This window comes from Ursus maritimus, unplaced genomic scaffold (assembly GCF_017311325.1).
Source record: "Ursus maritimus isolate PB19 unplaced genomic scaffold, ASM1731132v1 scaffold_2, whole genome shotgun sequence".
Classification (NCBI taxonomy): Eukaryota; Metazoa; Chordata; class Mammalia; order Carnivora; family Ursidae; genus Ursus; species Ursus maritimus.
The window spans coordinates 76,144,989-76,163,344 of NW_024424452.1; the positions used below are offsets into that span (position 1 = coordinate 76,144,989).

The 18,356-nt window shown below is 36.7% G+C and overlaps 1 protein-coding gene across 9 annotated transcripts in view; it reads left to right on the forward strand.

The window, feature by feature from the left end:
• The window catches only part of DNM3 (dynamin 3), a 522,795-nt gene that overhangs the window by 175,986 nt on the left and 328,453 nt on the right, over positions 1-18,356 (forward strand). For all 9 annotated transcript variants that reach the window (XM_040636206.1, XM_040636208.1, XM_040636209.1 and 6 more), the window contains exons 5-8: positions 9,862-9,960; positions 10,548-10,708; positions 14,792-14,934; positions 17,971-18,106. In XM_040636206.1, the coding sequence (XP_040492140.1) occupies positions 9,862-9,960; positions 10,548-10,708; positions 14,792-14,934; positions 17,971-18,106 (539 nt within the window). The remainder of the gene's footprint in view (positions 1-9,861; positions 9,961-10,547; positions 10,709-14,791; positions 14,935-17,970; positions 18,107-18,356) is intronic.

An 18,356-nucleotide genomic window follows, 5' to 3' on the forward strand; every position in this document is an offset into this window, starting at 1 on the left:
AAGATCAACAAAATCAATAAATCTTTAGGAAGACTCATCCAAAAAGGAAGAGAGAGGACCCAAATAAACAAAATCACTAAAGAAAGAGGAGAAATAACAACCAACACCTCAGAAATACAAACAGCTGTAACAATATTATGAAAACCTATATGCCAACAAATTGGACAACTTAGAAGAAATGGATAAACTCCTAGGAACATGTAAACTACTGAAACTGAAGCAGGAAGAAATAGAAAATTTGAACAGATTAATTACCAGCAATGAAATTGAATCAGTAATTAAAAAAACTACCAATAAACAAAGTCCAGGACCAGATGACTTCACAGGTGAATTCTATCAAACATTTAAAGAAGAATTAAAACCTATTCTCAAACTATTTCAAAAAATACAAGAGGAAGGAAAACTTCCAAATTTATCTTATGAGGCCAGTATCACCCTGATACGAAAACCAGATAAAGACACAACAAAAAAGAGAACTATAGGTCAATATATCTCATGAATATAAACGCAAATATCTTCAACAAAATATTAGCAAACCAAATCCAACAATATATTAAAAAATCATATCACAATCAAGTGGGATTTTTTCCAGAATGCAAAGGAGATTCAATATTTACAAAACAATGACATGTCACATCAGGAAGAGAAAAGATAAAAACTGTATGATCATTTCAGTAGGTGCACAAAAAGCATTTGACAAAGTACAACATCCATTCATAATAAAAACCCTCTGCAAAGTAGAGTTTAGAAGGAACATACCTCAACATAATAGAGCCCTTGTAAGAAAAACGCACAGCCAATATCATACTCAATGGTGAAAAACTAAGAGCTTTTTCCCTAAGGTCGGGAACAAGACAAGGATGTCCATTCTCACTGCTTTTATTCAACATGATACTGGAAGTCCTCAGCAATTAGACAACATAAAGAAATTAAAAGGCATCTGTATTAGTAGGAAAGAAGCAAAACTGTCACTTACAGATTACATGATACTGAAGACTCCACCAAAAAATTGCTAGAACTGATACATGAATTCAGTAAATTTGCAGGATACAAAATCAATGTACAGCAATCTATTGTATTCTTATACACTAAGTGAAGCAGCAGAAAGTGAAATTAAGAAAAAAATCCCATTCACAATTGCACCAGAAACAATAAAATACCTAGGAATAAACTTAACCAAGGAGATGTAGGATTTGTACTCTGAAAACTATTAAAACACTGAAGAAAGAAATTTAAGACAATGCAAAGAAATAGAAAGACATTCTATGTTCATGGGTTGGAAGAATAAATATTGTCAAAATGTCCATATTACCCAAAGCAATCTACAGATTCAATGCAATTCCCATCAAAATGACAGCATTTTTCATAGAACTAGAACAGACAATCCTAAAATTTGTATAGAACCACAAAAGAATAGCCAAAGCAATCTTGAAAAACAAAAGTGGAGGGACCACAATTCCAGATTTCAGATTATATTACAAAGGAGTAGTAATTAAAACAGCGTGATGCTGGCATAAAAACACATAGATCAATGGAATTGAACAGAAACCCCAGAAACAAATTTACAATTATATGGTCAATTAATCTTTGATAAAGGAGGAATGAATATACAATTGGAAAAAGACAATCTCTTCAACAGATGGTGTTGGGAAAACTGGACAGCCACATGCAAAAGAATGAAGCTGGACCATTTTCTTTCACCATACACAAAAATAAATTCCAAATGGTTTAAAGACCTGAAACCATAAAAATCCTTGAAGGGATCCCAGGCAGTAATCTCTCTGACATTGACTATAGCAAAAATTTTTATATGTTTTCTGAGGTAAGGGATATAAAAACAAAAATAAACTCTTGCGACTACATCAGAATAAAGTTTCTGCACAGCAAAAGAAACAATCAACAAAACTAGAGATCAGGCTACTGAATATGAGAGGATATTTGCAAATGATATATCTGATAAAGGGTTAGTATCCAAAATAAATAAAGAACTGATACAACTCAATACCCAGAAAAGAAATAATCCGGTTAAAAAATGGACAAAAGACATGAATAGACATTTCTTCAAAAGAAGATATAGAGATGGCCAACAGACACAAGAAAAGATGCTCAACATCACTCGTCATCAGGGAAATGCAAATTAAAATTACAATGAGATATCACCTCACACCTGTCAGAATGGCTAAAATCACAAACACAAGAAACAAGTGTCAGTGAGGATGTAGAGAGAGAGAGGAACCTTCATGCACTGTTGTTGGAAATACAAACTGGTGCAGCCACTCTGGAAAAACAGTATATAAAGTTTCCTCAAAAAAATTAAAGATAGAACCACCCTATGAAACAGTAATTTCACTACTCAGGGTTTACCCCCCAAAAATAAAAAACAGTAATTTAAAGAGATACATGCACCCCTGTGTTTTTTGTGGCATTATTTCCAATAGCCAAACTGGGGAAGCAACCCAAGTGTCCACTGATAGATGAATGGATAAAGAAGATTTGGTGTATATGTACAATGAAATATTAATCAGTTATAAAAAAGAATGAAATCTTGATATTTGCAACAACATGGATAGAGGTAGAGTATAATGTTGAGTGAAATAAGTCAGTCAGAGAAAGACAAATACCATAAGATCACACTCATATGTGGAATTTAAGGAACAAAACAAATGAGCAAAGGAAAAGGAGAGAGAGAGAGAGAGAGAGAGAAACCAAGAATCAGACTCTTATCTATAGAAAAAAACTGATGGTTACCAGATGAGTAAAAAAGAGTATGGGGATTAAAGAGTATACTTATCATGTTGAAAATAAAATAAAATGATGGAAAAAGGAAGAATGGGTTTAAGTTGATCAAAAAAAGAAGGGAAAGAAAGGATATTTAGAGTTGAGAGGCATTGTTATAAAAATAAAGAACCCAAGAATGCACAGTCACATGGAGAAGTGCAACTCGTTGGGTGTGACTGGAGTTTAGGATTGGAGTAGAGTGGGAGGCATGGTGAGAATCAAAGCTAGTGAGATCACAACTTTCATTTACTGGGTGGTTTTTATGTACCAAGTACTTTACATGTGTTATGTTATTTAATTGTCTTCAATTAATAGATTTTAATTTTTTAGAGCAATTTTAAGTGGAAAGTACAGAGAATTTCTGTCCCCATGTGCACAACCTCCTCACCTATTCACATCCCACACCAGAATGGTACATTTTTTATAACCAATGAACCTAGAACTGATGTATCATTATTACTCAAAGTTCATAGTTGACATTAGAGTTCACTCTTGGTGGTGTACATTCTGTGGGTTTTGACAAATGTGGAATGTTATGTGTCCACTATTGTAATACCATATAGAATAGTTTTCACTGCCCTAAAAATACTCTGTACTCCACCTTTTTATCCTTGCCTCTCCTAAGCCTTGGCAACCCCTGAGCTTTTTACTGTCTCCATACTTTTGTCTTTTCAAGAATGTCATATAGTTGAAACCATAAACTTTGTAGCTTTTTCAGATTGGCTTCTTTCACTTAGCAATATGAATTTAAAGTTCCTCCCTGTCTTTTTATGGCTTGATAGCTCATTTCTTTTCAGCACTGAATAATATTCCATGGTGTGGTTGTGCCGCAGTTTTATTTATCTATTTATGTACAGAAGGACATCTTGGTTGCTTCTCAGTTTTGATAATTATAAGTAAATCCTCTATAAACATCTGTGTGCAAGTTTTTGTGTGGACATGTTTTCAGTTCCTTTGTGCAAATACCAAAGAGTGCAATTACTGTATCACGTGGTAAGAACATATTTAGTTTTGTAAGAAACTGTTTTCCAAACTGTCTGTACCATTTTGCATTCTCAGTAGCAGTGAATGGGTGTCCGTGGTACTCCATAACCTTGCGGCCTTTGCTTTGTCAGTGTTTTGGATTTTGGCAATTTTAATAGCTGTTTGGTGATATCTCACTATTATTTTAATTTGCAATTCCCTCTTGAACGATGATGTGGAACATCTTTTTATATACATACTTGCCATCTCTACACTTTGTTTGGTGAAGTGCCTGTTGAGGTCTTTTACCCATTTTTTTAAAGATTTTATTTATTTATTCGACAGAGATAGAGACAGCCAGCGAGAGAGGGAACACAAGCAGGGGGAGTGGGAGAGGAAGAAGCAGGGTCCTAGCGGAGGAGCCTGTTGTGGGGCTCGATCTCATAATGCCAGGATCATGCCCTGAGCCGAAGGCAGACGCTTAACCGCTGTGCCACCCAGGCGCCCCTCTTTTACCCATTTTTAAATCAGGTTCCTTGTTTTCTCCCCCTGTCTGAAGCACAAGGGGATTTTTCTCAGATATTCACTGTGAGAACCTGGGTAAGCTCCTGGAGGCCAAATGCACAAAAAAATAGATGCTCCCCTATGACTGGGACCTCCTAGACTTTTTAAGTCACTGAGGTTCCAGAAATTCATCAGTTACAGTTTAGGTTTTCCTACTCAGGCTCTGGTTCCCATAGGAATTCCTGCTTGTGTGTTTCTGCTTCCATAAGTTCTGATTCTCTGTATTTACCTATCTGCCTCTCCAAATTTGGGGAGCTAGGGGTTTGTCCTGTGACCTCACTTCTCTGAAGAATCTAAGAAGGGTTGTTGATTTTTTCAGTTGTCCGCTCGTTAGAACACAGGGGCAACTTCAAATCATCTTACATGTTGCACCAGAAAGTGGAAGTTCTCTTATTTAATTTTAAAATATAGGTTTGTTATTTTCTCATTTTATTGATGAATTAGAGTGAACATATAACTTATTTTTCTGCTGAAAGTCTTCCAAGAGTTAAAGGGGATGCAATTAATAATTATCCCAGACATCATATATAAACTGTGACGGATGATTATCCTATTGGTGTGGTTACACCTGATGAAGAAACTAAAGATTTTATTTATGTATTTGTCAGAGGTAGAGGGAGAGAACAAGCGCACAAGCACAGGGAGTGGCAGACAAAGGGAGAAGCAGGTTCCCCGCTGAGCAAGGAGCCCAGTGCAGGTCTTGATCCCAGGACCCTGGAATCATGACCTGAGCCAAAGGCAGATGCTTAACCAACTGAGCCACCCTGTCATCCCCTGATGAGGAAACTAATGTCTTAGAGCTAATAAGGGTCACTGATGGGTTTGAAGCCAAACAATCTGGTCCTTTAGTGAGTGCTGTTAGCTTCTATGCTATAGGAATCAGTTTCGAAGTGCTTTGTGTGTCTTTTCAAGGTCTTTGTCAGGATTCATCAGCACTCATCATTATGGCTATTCTTTACTGAAGAGAGATGTAATCGAAACACAGCATCACACATTATTAGCTCTTAATTTATTTTTATTTTTCTTTTAGTTGGAAGACAAGAATTTTATTAAATCACTCTTTACTTATTATTGTATATAAGCTCTTCTAAATCTGGAAGTTTTTTTCTTTCCCAGAATTCTGGACTTGAAAGAGATATCTAGTTAATCTTTTGGTTCTATACGTAGATCAGCAGGCCCAGATAATCTAACTAACTTGCCAAATAACAGACCTAATCACTTGTAGAATCTAGCTCAGAATTGGGTGGCAGAAAAATATAGTGATTAAAAATGGAATTAGGTTGCCTGGATTCCACAACCTACAGGCTGTGAGCTTTTAGGTAAGCATGCTTTTCCTCTCCAAATCTCACTTTCCTGATCTGTGTAATTGAGGAAATAGCGGTACCCATCTCATAGTGTAGTTTCAAATCTATGTTCAGTACATAATCAGGACTCAATACATGGTCATTATTATTATTATTTTTATCTGACTCTTTAGATTCCCAGTGAAGTGCTTTTAAAACATGTCGTCTTTGAATCTCTTCTGGCAATGGCTTTTTGAGATTTGTCCCTGTAGGTCTCTAGTATGCCAGCAGGAGTTCATTATTTTAAGCTGCCTATTTGTATAACTAAATGTGAAAAGAAAATAATCTCCTTTGCTATTTCTGGTATACCACTAAGCATAGGTTTCTCTGCTTTTTCAGAAATAAAGGAATAGTAAAGAAAATATTTTTAAAATTTAACTTTTATTTTTATTAATGTCATAAATATACATAGCTTAAAAATCGGTCCCAAAGGCTTTTAACAAAAACTATTGGTCCCTTGCCCACTCCTCCTGACTCTTGATTACTGATTTCCAGAGGCTATCACTTTCAGCGTTCTTTGGGTATTTACCTCCATATTTCTATGTAGTTTGTTCATACTACTATTTCTTGATTTTCTGTTTTTAGATTTTCACTTTTGACTTCCTACTGTAGAGAAGAATTTAGCTGTCTTCTATCTCTTTCCCATACCCACATATATGAACCATACATATATACACTTACCCTCCCGTGTTCTACTAATATAATTATATTTAAATATTTATGAGCCCTGTGTAAATTATGATTTCATGTCCTTTCTCACATGATATTGCTGTCTTTGAGGTTGATAGTTGTCTCTCTTTTTGTTTGTTTGCATAGTCTTCTAAATATCACCAGTGCATTCCCAGCCTCTCCTCTAGGAGTCTAAAGCTCTTAACACCTTCAGAAATCTTAGGCATTAGGTGTTCTATCACTTTCATTTTTTTTTCTTAGTGGAGAGATATATCTCTTCAGTAATCCATGTCTTCTCATTCAAATAGATATTGATTGTTCTTCTGGCCTAGTCCTGGGATCTACACCACCCTGAAAATTCCCTTCTTTGTTTTTGTTATATTAGATTTCTTGCTTCCTGGATCTCTTATTTACTTGTTAGCTTGCCTTCCATGTTTGGTAGAACACATCCTTTAGTAGTTTCCAAAGAAAGAGAAAGAGAGGTAAATTATTTTGAGATTTTGAAGTCTGAAAATATCTTTTTCTACTGTCACATTTATTGATAGGTTAGAATTCTAGGCTAGAAATAATTTTTTTCCCTCAGAATTTTGAAAACAGCACTCTGTTGAATTTTCCAGTTTGTTGCTAGGAAGACTGATGCTATAATGATTTCCAAACCTTTTTTTTGATCACTTTCTTAACTTCTTTGGGAGCTTATTAGGATATTTTATTTGTTCCCAGTGTTTCGAAATCTTATACTGCTATGCCATATTGTGTGTGTGTTTTTCATATTATGTTGGACACTTGATGGGCTTAGTCAATACAAAAATTAATCTTCCACTTATAGGATATTTTCTTGAATAGTATGCCCCCCCAACTATTTCTGTTTCATTTAATCTGTTTTTCTGGATTGTCAATTATTCAGATATTGGATCTTCTGAATTATTTCTTTTTTTAAAAAAAGATTTATTTATTCATTTGAGAGAAAGAAAAAGAATTAGATAGAGAGCAGAGGAGGGGGGAGGGGCAGGGAGAAACAGAATCTCAAGTAGACTTTGTGCTGAGCCTGACATAGGGTTCGATCTCATGACCCTGAGGTCATGACCTGTGGCAAAACCAAAAGTCAGATGCTTAACCAACTGAGCTACCCAGGTGCCCCTATTTCTCTAGTTTTGAATTAGTTTTTCCTTTTCTATTATTTACTTCTATTTCTTTTGTTTTCTGGACGAGTTTCTAACTTTTTACTCCAACCATTCTACTAACATTTTTTTTTTTAATTTCTACTCTTATATTTTGTTACTGAGAATTCCTTTTGTTTGTTTGTTTCCTTTTATGGCATTCTAGTCTTGTTCCTTGGATGCAGTGACCTCCCTTTTCTCTCTGAGGATAGTAATAAAAATAATAAATTTTTCTATATTTTGTATTATCTTTGTTTTCTTCAGTTCTGTTTTACAGTATTTATTTGTTTTGGTCTCAGAGACTCTCCTTGGCTATCCATTAACATTTAAAATCATTTTTAAAAATTTTTATTTTTTGTTGAAACATAGTTGACATATAATTTTGTATTAGCTTCAGGTATACAACATAGTGATTCTACAATTTTATATGTCACAGAATGCAAAAATAAATAAGTCACTTATAGGAAATCAAATCAATAATATTTTATTTATATTATGTTAATATTGTAATAATTTTGTATGGTGACAGTTGGTAACCTACAGTTATTGATTTGTATTTAAAAGTGGAACATTAATAGGAAACTCTATGTGGGTGTGCTCAATTAAATGAGTTATAGGCTTCACAGTAGGATGATTTATTGGGCTGTCTTAATTGGCATTCCTCTGAATTTTAATATTTATGTTTTCCTCTAAGAATAGTTAATACACACCCAGACAGAGTTTTTCCAATCTCCTGCTTGGGGGGTTAAATTCTACCAGCCAACTTTTTTTCAAACTAGACTGGGCAGAGAGGCCTTGCCATTCAGTATGTGGAATTTCACTTAATCACCCTCTTTTAATACCTGATGCCCTCTGACTGGGCCAGGTGCCTATTAGTGCAGTTTTCCATAGTTCAGTGTTTCCAGAGAGTAGACCTTGCACTCTCCTGCCAGGTTGAGTCAGGGTGACTCCTAGCTATGTTATCCATGGAAATCTCACTGCTTTCATCCAGCGCTCTTGTTTTCAGCCTCAACTGCCCCCACGACCATCCATTATTATCAGAGCTGTTGGTCTCCCTGAACCTTTCTGAGAGGCTGTGATGTAAATTATCCAACTTCTGGGCTTCGGTTGTTGGCTCTCTTGGATGCAGTTTTCCTCTTTCTCTAGTCTGTTAATTTAGTTAGCAGTTATCCTGCTGGGTTTACAGTTTCAAAACTTTTCTTCAGTCCTCTCCCATTTTCTTTGACTTTCTTGGTTTAAACCTTTTTTTTAATTTTAAAATTCTTTGTGTTGCGAGAAGCAGTATATTGGTTAAAAACATGGGCTCTGGATGCCTAGACCCACCTCTTATATGGCCTTGGGAAAGTTACTTAATCTCTTTCTGCCTTAGTTTCCTCATCTTAAAAAAAAATAGTAGTTGGAGTCTATTTAAGATAAATGATTTAACCTTTTTAAGAGCAATAATTTAAGACATGTAAAGCATGTTAAACTGTAGCTGGCCTAATAAATAGCAGCCATTTTAGTGTGGTTTTAGGTAAAAAGGTAAAGACGTGTGTTCAATTTACCGTGTCCAAAGAAATGCACTTAAAAATACGAATCACTAGGCAAATATCGTTCATTTTATCTAGTGAGGAAAACAATGGGCAAAGACGAGGTGTCCGATGTGCTACATAGAATGTCTGGGTTTTTATATGGTTTTATTACTGAAAGGTACCTTGGAGATTATGGTTTCCAACTCTTTATATTACAGATAGGAAAACTGAGACCCAGAGAAGAGAGTTAGGTGACTTGCCTCGAGACTAGAATCCAAGTGTCAGGATTCTTAGTTTGGTCTTCTTTCCATTAAGTCATCTATCTTTTTCTAATGAACAGTGAATGTTGTGAGACTTGAAACTTTATTTTTGGTAATGACACTATCCTATACCTAATTTTCTTCTTCTTATTTGTTTGTCAAGTGCTTAGAAGTGGATCAGGAATAAGTTCAGGTTTACGAGACACACTCTTCATTGGTCCTACTTGTTTATTTTCAATAAGGTAATACATAAGAAAATCAAAGCACTCATCTTGTGTACTGTACCTTGGAGGAAAATTTTAAGTGTATAATTTCCATGTATGCATGGTACAAAAATAAATGCATGTATTTAAAATTATTGTGGTGATATACCTATTTGGTTTTGCCTTTCTTGAAGTGAGAGTTACCTTGTGGATGGGTGGTTTTACAACTCTCCTCCTCATCACATCAAAATTCACCAGACTGGGGTAGCATTGGATTAGCGAACAGTAAGACAGAGAGGAACAGGAAAAGGACCAGAAGTATGAGTGCCTGCATTTAGCATTGGGACAGACATGTCTCTAAAATTTGTTAGTCTTCTGCAGACTGTGTAATACTGAGTTTGTTTGCGACGCAGGTTTAAGAACCATTGGAGTCATCACCAAATTGGATCTTATGGATGAAGGAACAGATGCCAGGGATGTTCTTGAGAACAAGCTGCTGCCTCTTCGCAGGGGTAACGTACCGTGTCCTATACGGGACTTCCTTTGATGATGTGGCAGAGAAACAATTGGAAAACCGATGGGAAGCTTGGTGTTATGCCTTCACGGTGTGAGGAATGTATTTATGATTAGTTATACTTTTTCTGGAATGGCATAATGTTCCCAAATGATATATTAAAAATGATCCAGAGGGAGAACTATTCCTTAAAATAACACGAATAAGAAAGCAGGAAAAGGAAGGAGTTTGAAGGGAGGGTATAAATATTCATCATAGACGGCATAAATATATACTGTGCTGTTTTAAGTGTGACTTATGTACTTGCCCACCATATAACAAAACTGCTAAGGGACACTCTGTATTAAAATGTACTTTTAAGGGCAAAAGACATTATTGTGTTAATGCTTTTAAAAGTATCATTAGCCACATCAGCCAACCTTTGTTAAATACTGATGTCTCAAATTGAGTTTTGTAAAGGGTTCAATTCTTCAGCCCTTAAAAATAATTTTGCTTTTCTTATTCAGCCTGTTTGAGAGCCTTGAAATCTCCCCAGAATAAACAACAAGAAATGTCCCAAACCACATTGTATGTGCTCTCTTTCAGGTTATGTGGGGGTGGTAAACAGAAGCCAGAAGGATATAGATGGGAAGAAGGACATAAAGGCTGCCATGTTGGCCGAAAGGAAATTTTTTCTCTCACACCCGGCTTACAGACATATTGCTGATCGGATGGGGACCCCCCACCTGCAGAAGGTCCTTAATCAGGTAAAGATGTTTTCTCAAGCAACAAGAACAGTCATGAAATATGTAAGTGACTATTAGAATTCATATTTCTCACTTTAATATTCATTTTTCCAAAGTAAAACGTTCAGCTTAAATGATAGGAATTAAAAAATAAATATGTGTACCTAGTTGCACACTGTTACTATTCTCAGTGAGTAGAATGCACTTTAATGTTGAAAGTACACTGCTCAGAGCAGAAATACACTTATTAGGAACAGTTAGTAAGGGTGTATATTAGCACCCATTTTACTCACAATATGTAGCTATCTTAAGAAATTAAGATAAAGATGAAATTAAGAAATAAAGATAAAGTTGTATATCTCTGAAAGGTTGATTTCTTGGGATCTGTTTTTAAAATGTCAATCTGTAATGGCTAGGTTAGATTTCTTTTAAAAATTTCTTTATGGTTTTGGGGTGCCTGGGTGGCACAGCGGTTAAGCGTCTGCCTTCGGCTCAGGGCGTGATCCCGGCGTTCTGGGATCGAGCCCCACATCAGGCGTGCTGGGATCGAGCCCCACATCGGGCTCCTCCGCTATGAGCCTGCTTCTTCTTCTCCCACTCCCCCTGCTTGTGTTCCCTCTCTCGCTGGCTGTCTCTGTCTCTGTTGAATAAATAAATAAAATCTTTAATAAAATAAAATAAAATAAAAATTTCTTTATGGTTTTGTTTAGGATTGATTTGTTCCTTAATTTAAATTCTTGAAAATAACAAATCCTTGTAAGCAATCCTTGATCTCCACTCATCTAAGAAGTTTTTCTAGATAACCCCTTTCCCTGCACAGATAGATTTGGGCCTCCAGCTTCCCACGTTCTGTGCACCCACATCCTTCTTGCATAAAACCTCAGTGCACTTACTTGGTTACATATTCTCCATCTCCTAGGGAAGTTAAGCATCATCCTCAGTGTATGCAGGGCCGCTCCCTGAGTTTTGACTACATTGACACAAGTGGTGAGCGGCTTTTCTTACAAATAGAATCATAAGATATGCTTTAACTTTTATTTATGAACTTTAACAGTCAACCAATCAAGTCATTATTGAATGGCCCAATTATTTGCTCCTAGAAGTTATCAGTAGAGACTAACACAATAGCAGGCTACTTGTGACACTGGACCTGAACCCTTTAGGCAAAACAATTGAAGAAGTTTTAGAAAATAAAAAAGCAGTGGTATACTTCTATTTTAAGTGACATAACACAGACTCATGTAAAGTTTGTGCTTTTTAATTAAGGGTAGTTGAGTATTTAGAAGCCATGAGGTGGTGCTATCATTGTGTCATTTAACAAACATGATTATATTTTAGAGAAGGAACATTGGTTTGCCACACGAAAACCATAATATTCTACCAATAAATTTAGTTTTGGTAAAACTCTTTTTAGATTACTGCTTTAATGCCTGTATTGGTCTAAGAAAAACACAAATAAACTGAAAAATTCTTAGAGAAAAATCACTAAGATGATTAGAAAGATAAAGTTGGAAATAAATTAGGTTGTGAATACTAGAAAAGTAAAAAGAACATGACTGGCCATTTGGTTATAGAAATGACCCCTAAATTATGACATAATTGGATTCTGGTTGACTGAAAACTGAATGGATTTTGTACTGAAGATCTCTCATTTCTTGGATAATCACTTTCTTTTTTATTGCTTCAGGGATCTTCATACTGTTTGAAACTAAGATCCTTTTATGGCTGATTCAATGTGCACCAATACCTCTGGCCCTGAGGGACAGTTTCTATGGTGAAAATTGGAGCAGAACATGCATTTTTGAGTCATTATGGCTGGAGGGCAGAGAATGAGGGAGTGAGTTATAAGAGACAAATTTGGAGAAGTAGGCAGAGGCTGGATCCTGTAATGTTTGTAGGCAAGTTAAAGATTTTTGTTCTTATCCTAAGAGTAGTGGGGAGTGAGTCATTTAAGGCATCTGAGTAGGGGAATTACACAATCATATCTGTGGATTAAAAATGATTGTGGTGGTTGCAGATAAGATCAAGAGTGGCCATGAGAAATTAGGAGTCAAAGTGAGAAATGATGGTAGCTTGGTCATGGTTAGGGCCAGTGAAGATGAAAAAAAGCAGAATTGAGAAATGTTTAGGAAAATCGAGAACTCGGTGGTAGATTAGCTCTGGTGGGTGATGGAGAGGTGAAGTCAAGGATACGTTCCAAGTTCGCATATTGTTATGAAGTTGCCAAGATGGAGAATGCTGAAAGGAAGATTAGTTGTTTGATTTCAGACTTGCTGAGGTTGGGGTGTCGTTGACACATCTAATAGAAGTGAAGTCCATGGTCTAATATGTATGCCTGCAGCAAAGATTAGAAGTCTGGTCTGTAGATAACACGTTGGTAGCCACAGGTGTTCCAATATTTATTAAAGTTATGAGTGGAATAAGATTACTTTAGGAAGAACAGAGAGTGAATAAAGAAGAAAATTAAGACTCAGATTTGAGGAATATTGATATTTATAGGTCTGGTGGAGGGGGATGACTTGGCAAAGGAGATGTAGAAGGTATATCCAAAAAGTTAGGAGAAAAATGAGGGGAACTAGGGTCACAAAAGCCAAGGAAAGAACTGTTTTTAGAAAGCCAAGAGTGGTCCACAGTGTTGCTTTGCTGTTGAGATATCTGAGAAGCAAAAGGTGGAAACCATGTGTTTCTATCATTTACCACTCACATGGCAGATAGGTGGCTACTGGTTTCTCATGGTTATTGTTGCTCTTAGACTTGGGGTTTGTGATGTTGCTACTGGGAATGAAGTCCTCTCCATTCTTTTGTTTTCTGCTTCAGAGCCATAACAATAGCATGCTGGGGAATAACATAAGTCGTAACTGTGGGCAAAGGTCTAATAGAGTTATGAACTATTAACATTTAAATAACTATAGATATATTGAATAGATATATTCAGGTAACCTCCGATAAACATGAAAATGATTTAGAATGATTTCTTCAATCAGTCTGGGTATTTATTCCCCTTTTAATTTATCATTCTTTTTCATGTATTTCTGTGAAGTTTACATTCTCTTTCTTTTGATTCCAAGTTTATTACTTAACCAGTTCAAGAAGATTCTTCCTTCCTTCCTTCTTTTCTTTTTTCTTTCTTTCTTTCTTTCTTTCTTTCTTTCTTTCTTTCTTTCTTTCTCTTTCTTTCTTTCTTTCTTTCTTTCTTTCTTTCTTTCTTTCTTTCTTTCTTCCTTCCTTCCTTCCTTCCTTCCTTTTCTTTCTTTCTTTCTTTCTTTCTTTCTTTCTCTCTCTCTCTCTCTCTCTCTCTCTCTCTCTCTTTCAATTCAGACTTTTGTTTAACTTCATTGTAATAGAAAGAGCACAAGGCAGAGAGCGAACCAATCTGGGTTTATATTCCACCTTTGTTCTTAATTAAACATGTACTTGCAGACAGTCTTTTAGAGAGTTTTTCATCCCGCTGAGCTTGAGGTGCCAGCAGATGATCTCAGTGGAATTGCCAAGTGGATGGTTAAGTAGAGATGTCAACACCAGAGAGAGAGCTTTTCTTTGCTAGTCATGGAGCTTTCATATGCAAACTGCTGAAGGCATAAGCCAGTGAACCACCACCGCTGGACTGGGGCCCAGAGGCAGGGCAATAGGAAGCACCTGTCTGAGCTGCAGAATGGAGAGGAAGTGAACAGCTGACAGGTACCTACAAGTTCCACTTGGTCCTGAAACATCTGGTAGCACCCGTAACTCCAATTTCTTCATTTCTAAATGCAGTCTAATTTAAGCCTCCTTTCTGCAATCTAGGTAATCTGATAAATCAATCCATGCTAAAGTGTTATTAGGCAGCCTTATGAGTAACATTAGGTGCATTTTAACAGGGTATTTCCAGCCAGGCATAAAGAGGTAGCCCAAGAGAATGACTCCAGTTGAAGGAATTTTGAGCATCTCCTTAAGGCCAGGAGAGAGTTGGAGTTACTTCTCATGATTTACCTACATAGTTAATCTCAAATGTATATATGTATATGATTTCTAAGTTTTAAATGATTAGGGAAACAGGGAAGGTCAATTTTTGTCTCATGAGTTAATCTTTAATCTGTTATATCTATATGATTTTGTTTTATTTAGCAACTTACCAACCACATTCGAGATACCCTGCCAAACTTCAGGAACAAACTACAAGGACAGTTGCTCTCCATAGAACATGAAGTGGAAGCCTACAAAAACTTCAAGCCAGAAGACCCCACCAGGAAGACCAAGGCGTTGCTGCAGTGAGTGCCCTTGGCCTTCCCTTGTTCAGCATTTGAGACTAATTTCTTCAGTGTGCTTTTGCCTTAGTCTCTTTGTCTTGTTATTTTCTAGGTTTAACAGAAGAAGCAAGTAACGTGTACAATACTTTGTTCTGTTATACAATGAGTCTCGAGTCTCTATGTGTTCCTGAAGAATCATTGTTGATTTTATTCTGTTACTGTAGATTGAACCAATTGCCCATCTCCATGCCCAATTTCATTGTGCTTTTATAATTGGATTCTGTAAATGAGTAAAACCAGTAGTGATAACTCAGCAGGGTTTTGCTCTTAGTCCTTAGAAGTGGACAAGACTCCTGTCGAAAACATCATCTGTCTTGTACAACTGTTTCTACTGATGTCTTTCGTACTTATTATCTTCCTATGTCAGTCGTTTCATGTGATTTATCTTTGTACATTTTTCAGTGGAATGAGAACCAAGGCTTTAATAATTAAAGTATGGACAATAAAGCCACATTTAAGTTTCTTTTACCCTTTTTGGTAATGATTTTAAAGTAGCTCTTTAAAAAAACAGATGTGAAAACTGCCAGGTTATCTTTTTACTCCTCCGTGTTCTTCCCATCTTATCCTTGGGTTACTAGGTTTATCCCTGAGTGGTCTTGGGTAGGACAGCAGAGTTGTTAGAGAATTGCCAGCTCCTTTTGTATTTTATCTTTCTTCCGGTTTTAGGCCCCTCCCAGCCTCATCTGTCCTTTTATCCCTGTGCTGCCACTTAACCACAGGTCCCTCTCAGCCAGAAGACCCCCTGTCCAGCTGATACTCCAGAACATCCTAAGTCCATTTCCAAAGATGATGCTTGCCATCTATTATGGCCCCTTTCTTCCTTGCAATCAAGATGCCCTTAATTTGGTGTTCAAAATGCGTGACAAAATTCCTTTCTTTGTGGAGCTATTTCTAAATGCTCAAATTTTTAAGTAAAAATTTAATGTAACATCTTATGTTTCCCCATTTAAAAATATAGAATCATACTGAGGAAAGAATTTTTTCTTGGATTCAACTCTTTCCTAGTTTATCTTTTCTTTTTATTCTTGGCTTTGGTTAAGCTCCTATAAAAACTCTTCAAGTTACAGAGAAAAGAAAGCTTTTTCTATTTAGGCCCTAGGTCATCATCTTACCATCCAACTGAAACTACTTTCCCTACAAATACTAAGCTTGCCTCTGTGACTCCATTGGATTCAGATTACAAAATTTTCCACATCTGGGTTCTTCCCTTGTAGGGGGCTGATCAGCTCCTTCCTCTCTCCCTCCCTCCTTTTCTTTTTTCTTTCTTCTTCCCTTTCTGCCCGCCTCTCTTCTTGCCTTCCTCTCATCTCTTTGTGTTCGACTTGGTGTCTGGCTCTTTGCTATCTGCTGGAGATTCGACAATGAATAAGACCTTTGCCCTCAAGAAGAGGCCACAGTAGAGCAAGGGAAACAGACATTTAAGCAACTAACTGTGTTAAAGTCTGATAAATGCTATGTTTCTGGTAAGTGTAAACTGTTAAGGGAGCCCAGATGAGGAAGCAGTTACAGGTGAGGAACGTTGTGAGTTCACAGAGGAAAAGATACTTTCATGAGAACCTAATGTATGGGGGGAAGTTTGTCAAGAGGAAGAGGAGGACAAGAGAATAGTGTGAAATTGTTTACAGCTTGTTGTAGTGGGCCAGGGGGCTGGAGTGTAGGCTGGAGGTAACTTTCCTAAAATTTCCCAGTGTTTCAGTGCTTTCTCATGTATATACCTTCTCAGGGGGTTAAAAATTAGATTAACATTGGCATATGCATAAACATAGCTACACTGAATTGTATTCTGAATTTTCTGGCCTAATTTGCAGTTTTAATTCATCCATGATTTTGATGAAAGAGAATAAAAGATACAAGTCCTGGATGGTTTGAATTTTTTCCTGTTAAATTTTGAATTTGAAAGTAGTACCAGCGTGCCAAAATTAGAGTTTCTACATCTAGTAATCAAAAATGCAAGTAGGTTGTTATTTTCTCCCTGTAATATATTTCTTTAGTTTTTACCAACCACCTTAAGGTAACTCCTTCCTTCATGGAAGTTATTGAGTACCTCTCATACATTGGGCAGCGGGAGATAGATAAAATGTGTGGTCCTTGCCCTTAGGAGACAGACTGACAGGTGAACAGGGTGATGGACTCTGCTAAGTGCTGTGCTGAAAATAAGCTGAAGGAACAAGGAACAATGAGGAGTGGTGGCAGATAGGCCTGTGGAAGGTTTCCTGGAAAAACCAATGCTTGAACTGAGTCTTGAAGGACAGATAAAAATTAGCCAGGCAAGGAAGCAAGGGGCAGAGAGAATGGTGTTCTGAGTAGAAAGGAAAACAAGTGTACAAGCCGGGAGCCATGGTGCATACAGGGAACTGCAGTTAGCTTCTTTCTGGTTGGCTTAGAAGGTGAATGTGGACGAGTAGTGAGAGATGGAGCATCTGGGCCAGACCATGGAGGAATCTTGCATGATGGGTTAAGGAGTTTTAATTTTATTATCCAGTTGTGGGGAATCATTGAAAAACAAGGCTAGAGCTAGTTGTAGAGGGGGATGGAGGTCGCCAGTTTGCATTGTCCGTGATGCTGGGGGTGGGGAGGAGAGGAGCTCACAGAGTAGGAGGGGGCTCATCTGGAGCAGTTAGAACACTAGGCCAGTGTGATGTCATAGGGACCGAGGGGCGTTGTGACTCGTCTATGTAAAGTTTTATTGTTTAACTTTAATTCCTAATTTAAGTATTTTTAAATACCACTTTATGATTTCAACTAAATGGATAGAATGCATCTAATGACACAGATATTTACGATATGTATTTTAATTAACTGGCTAAAATAAATCTTAATAACAAGTGTGTCATAGAATTACATTTTTGAGCGAATAGAGTGCAATGTTCATTCTGCCTGTAGGTGCCACTAAGAACACTAGGAAAAGGATTCTAAGGGCTCACCATAGCAAATTAAAATGAGAAGTGCAAAGCCTTATAACTTTAACTTGAATTTATTTCTCTTTCACAATTATAGGATGGTTCAGCAATTTGCTGTGGACTTCGAGAAGAGAATTGAAGGGTCAGGGGATCAAGTAGATACCCTAGAGCTCTCAGGAGGGGCTAAAATCAATCGTATATTCCATGAACGCTTTCCTTTTGAGATAGTAAAGGTTTGTACCAAATGTTATTTTTTTCCTTTCACCTCATTTTATTTCCATGTTCTGTTCTATATAACTGTTCATAAAATATTATGAGAGTGGTATAGGACTAAGATAGGTCTTTGAACAAAAATCTTCATACTCAGGTGATGAAATTTAGGAGAGAAGTATTTTCTTACTGATGGTTCTGATTTTACTTATTTAATGGGATCTAACAACATTCCAAATTATTTCAACAAATACTAATTGAGTTCCTATGAAG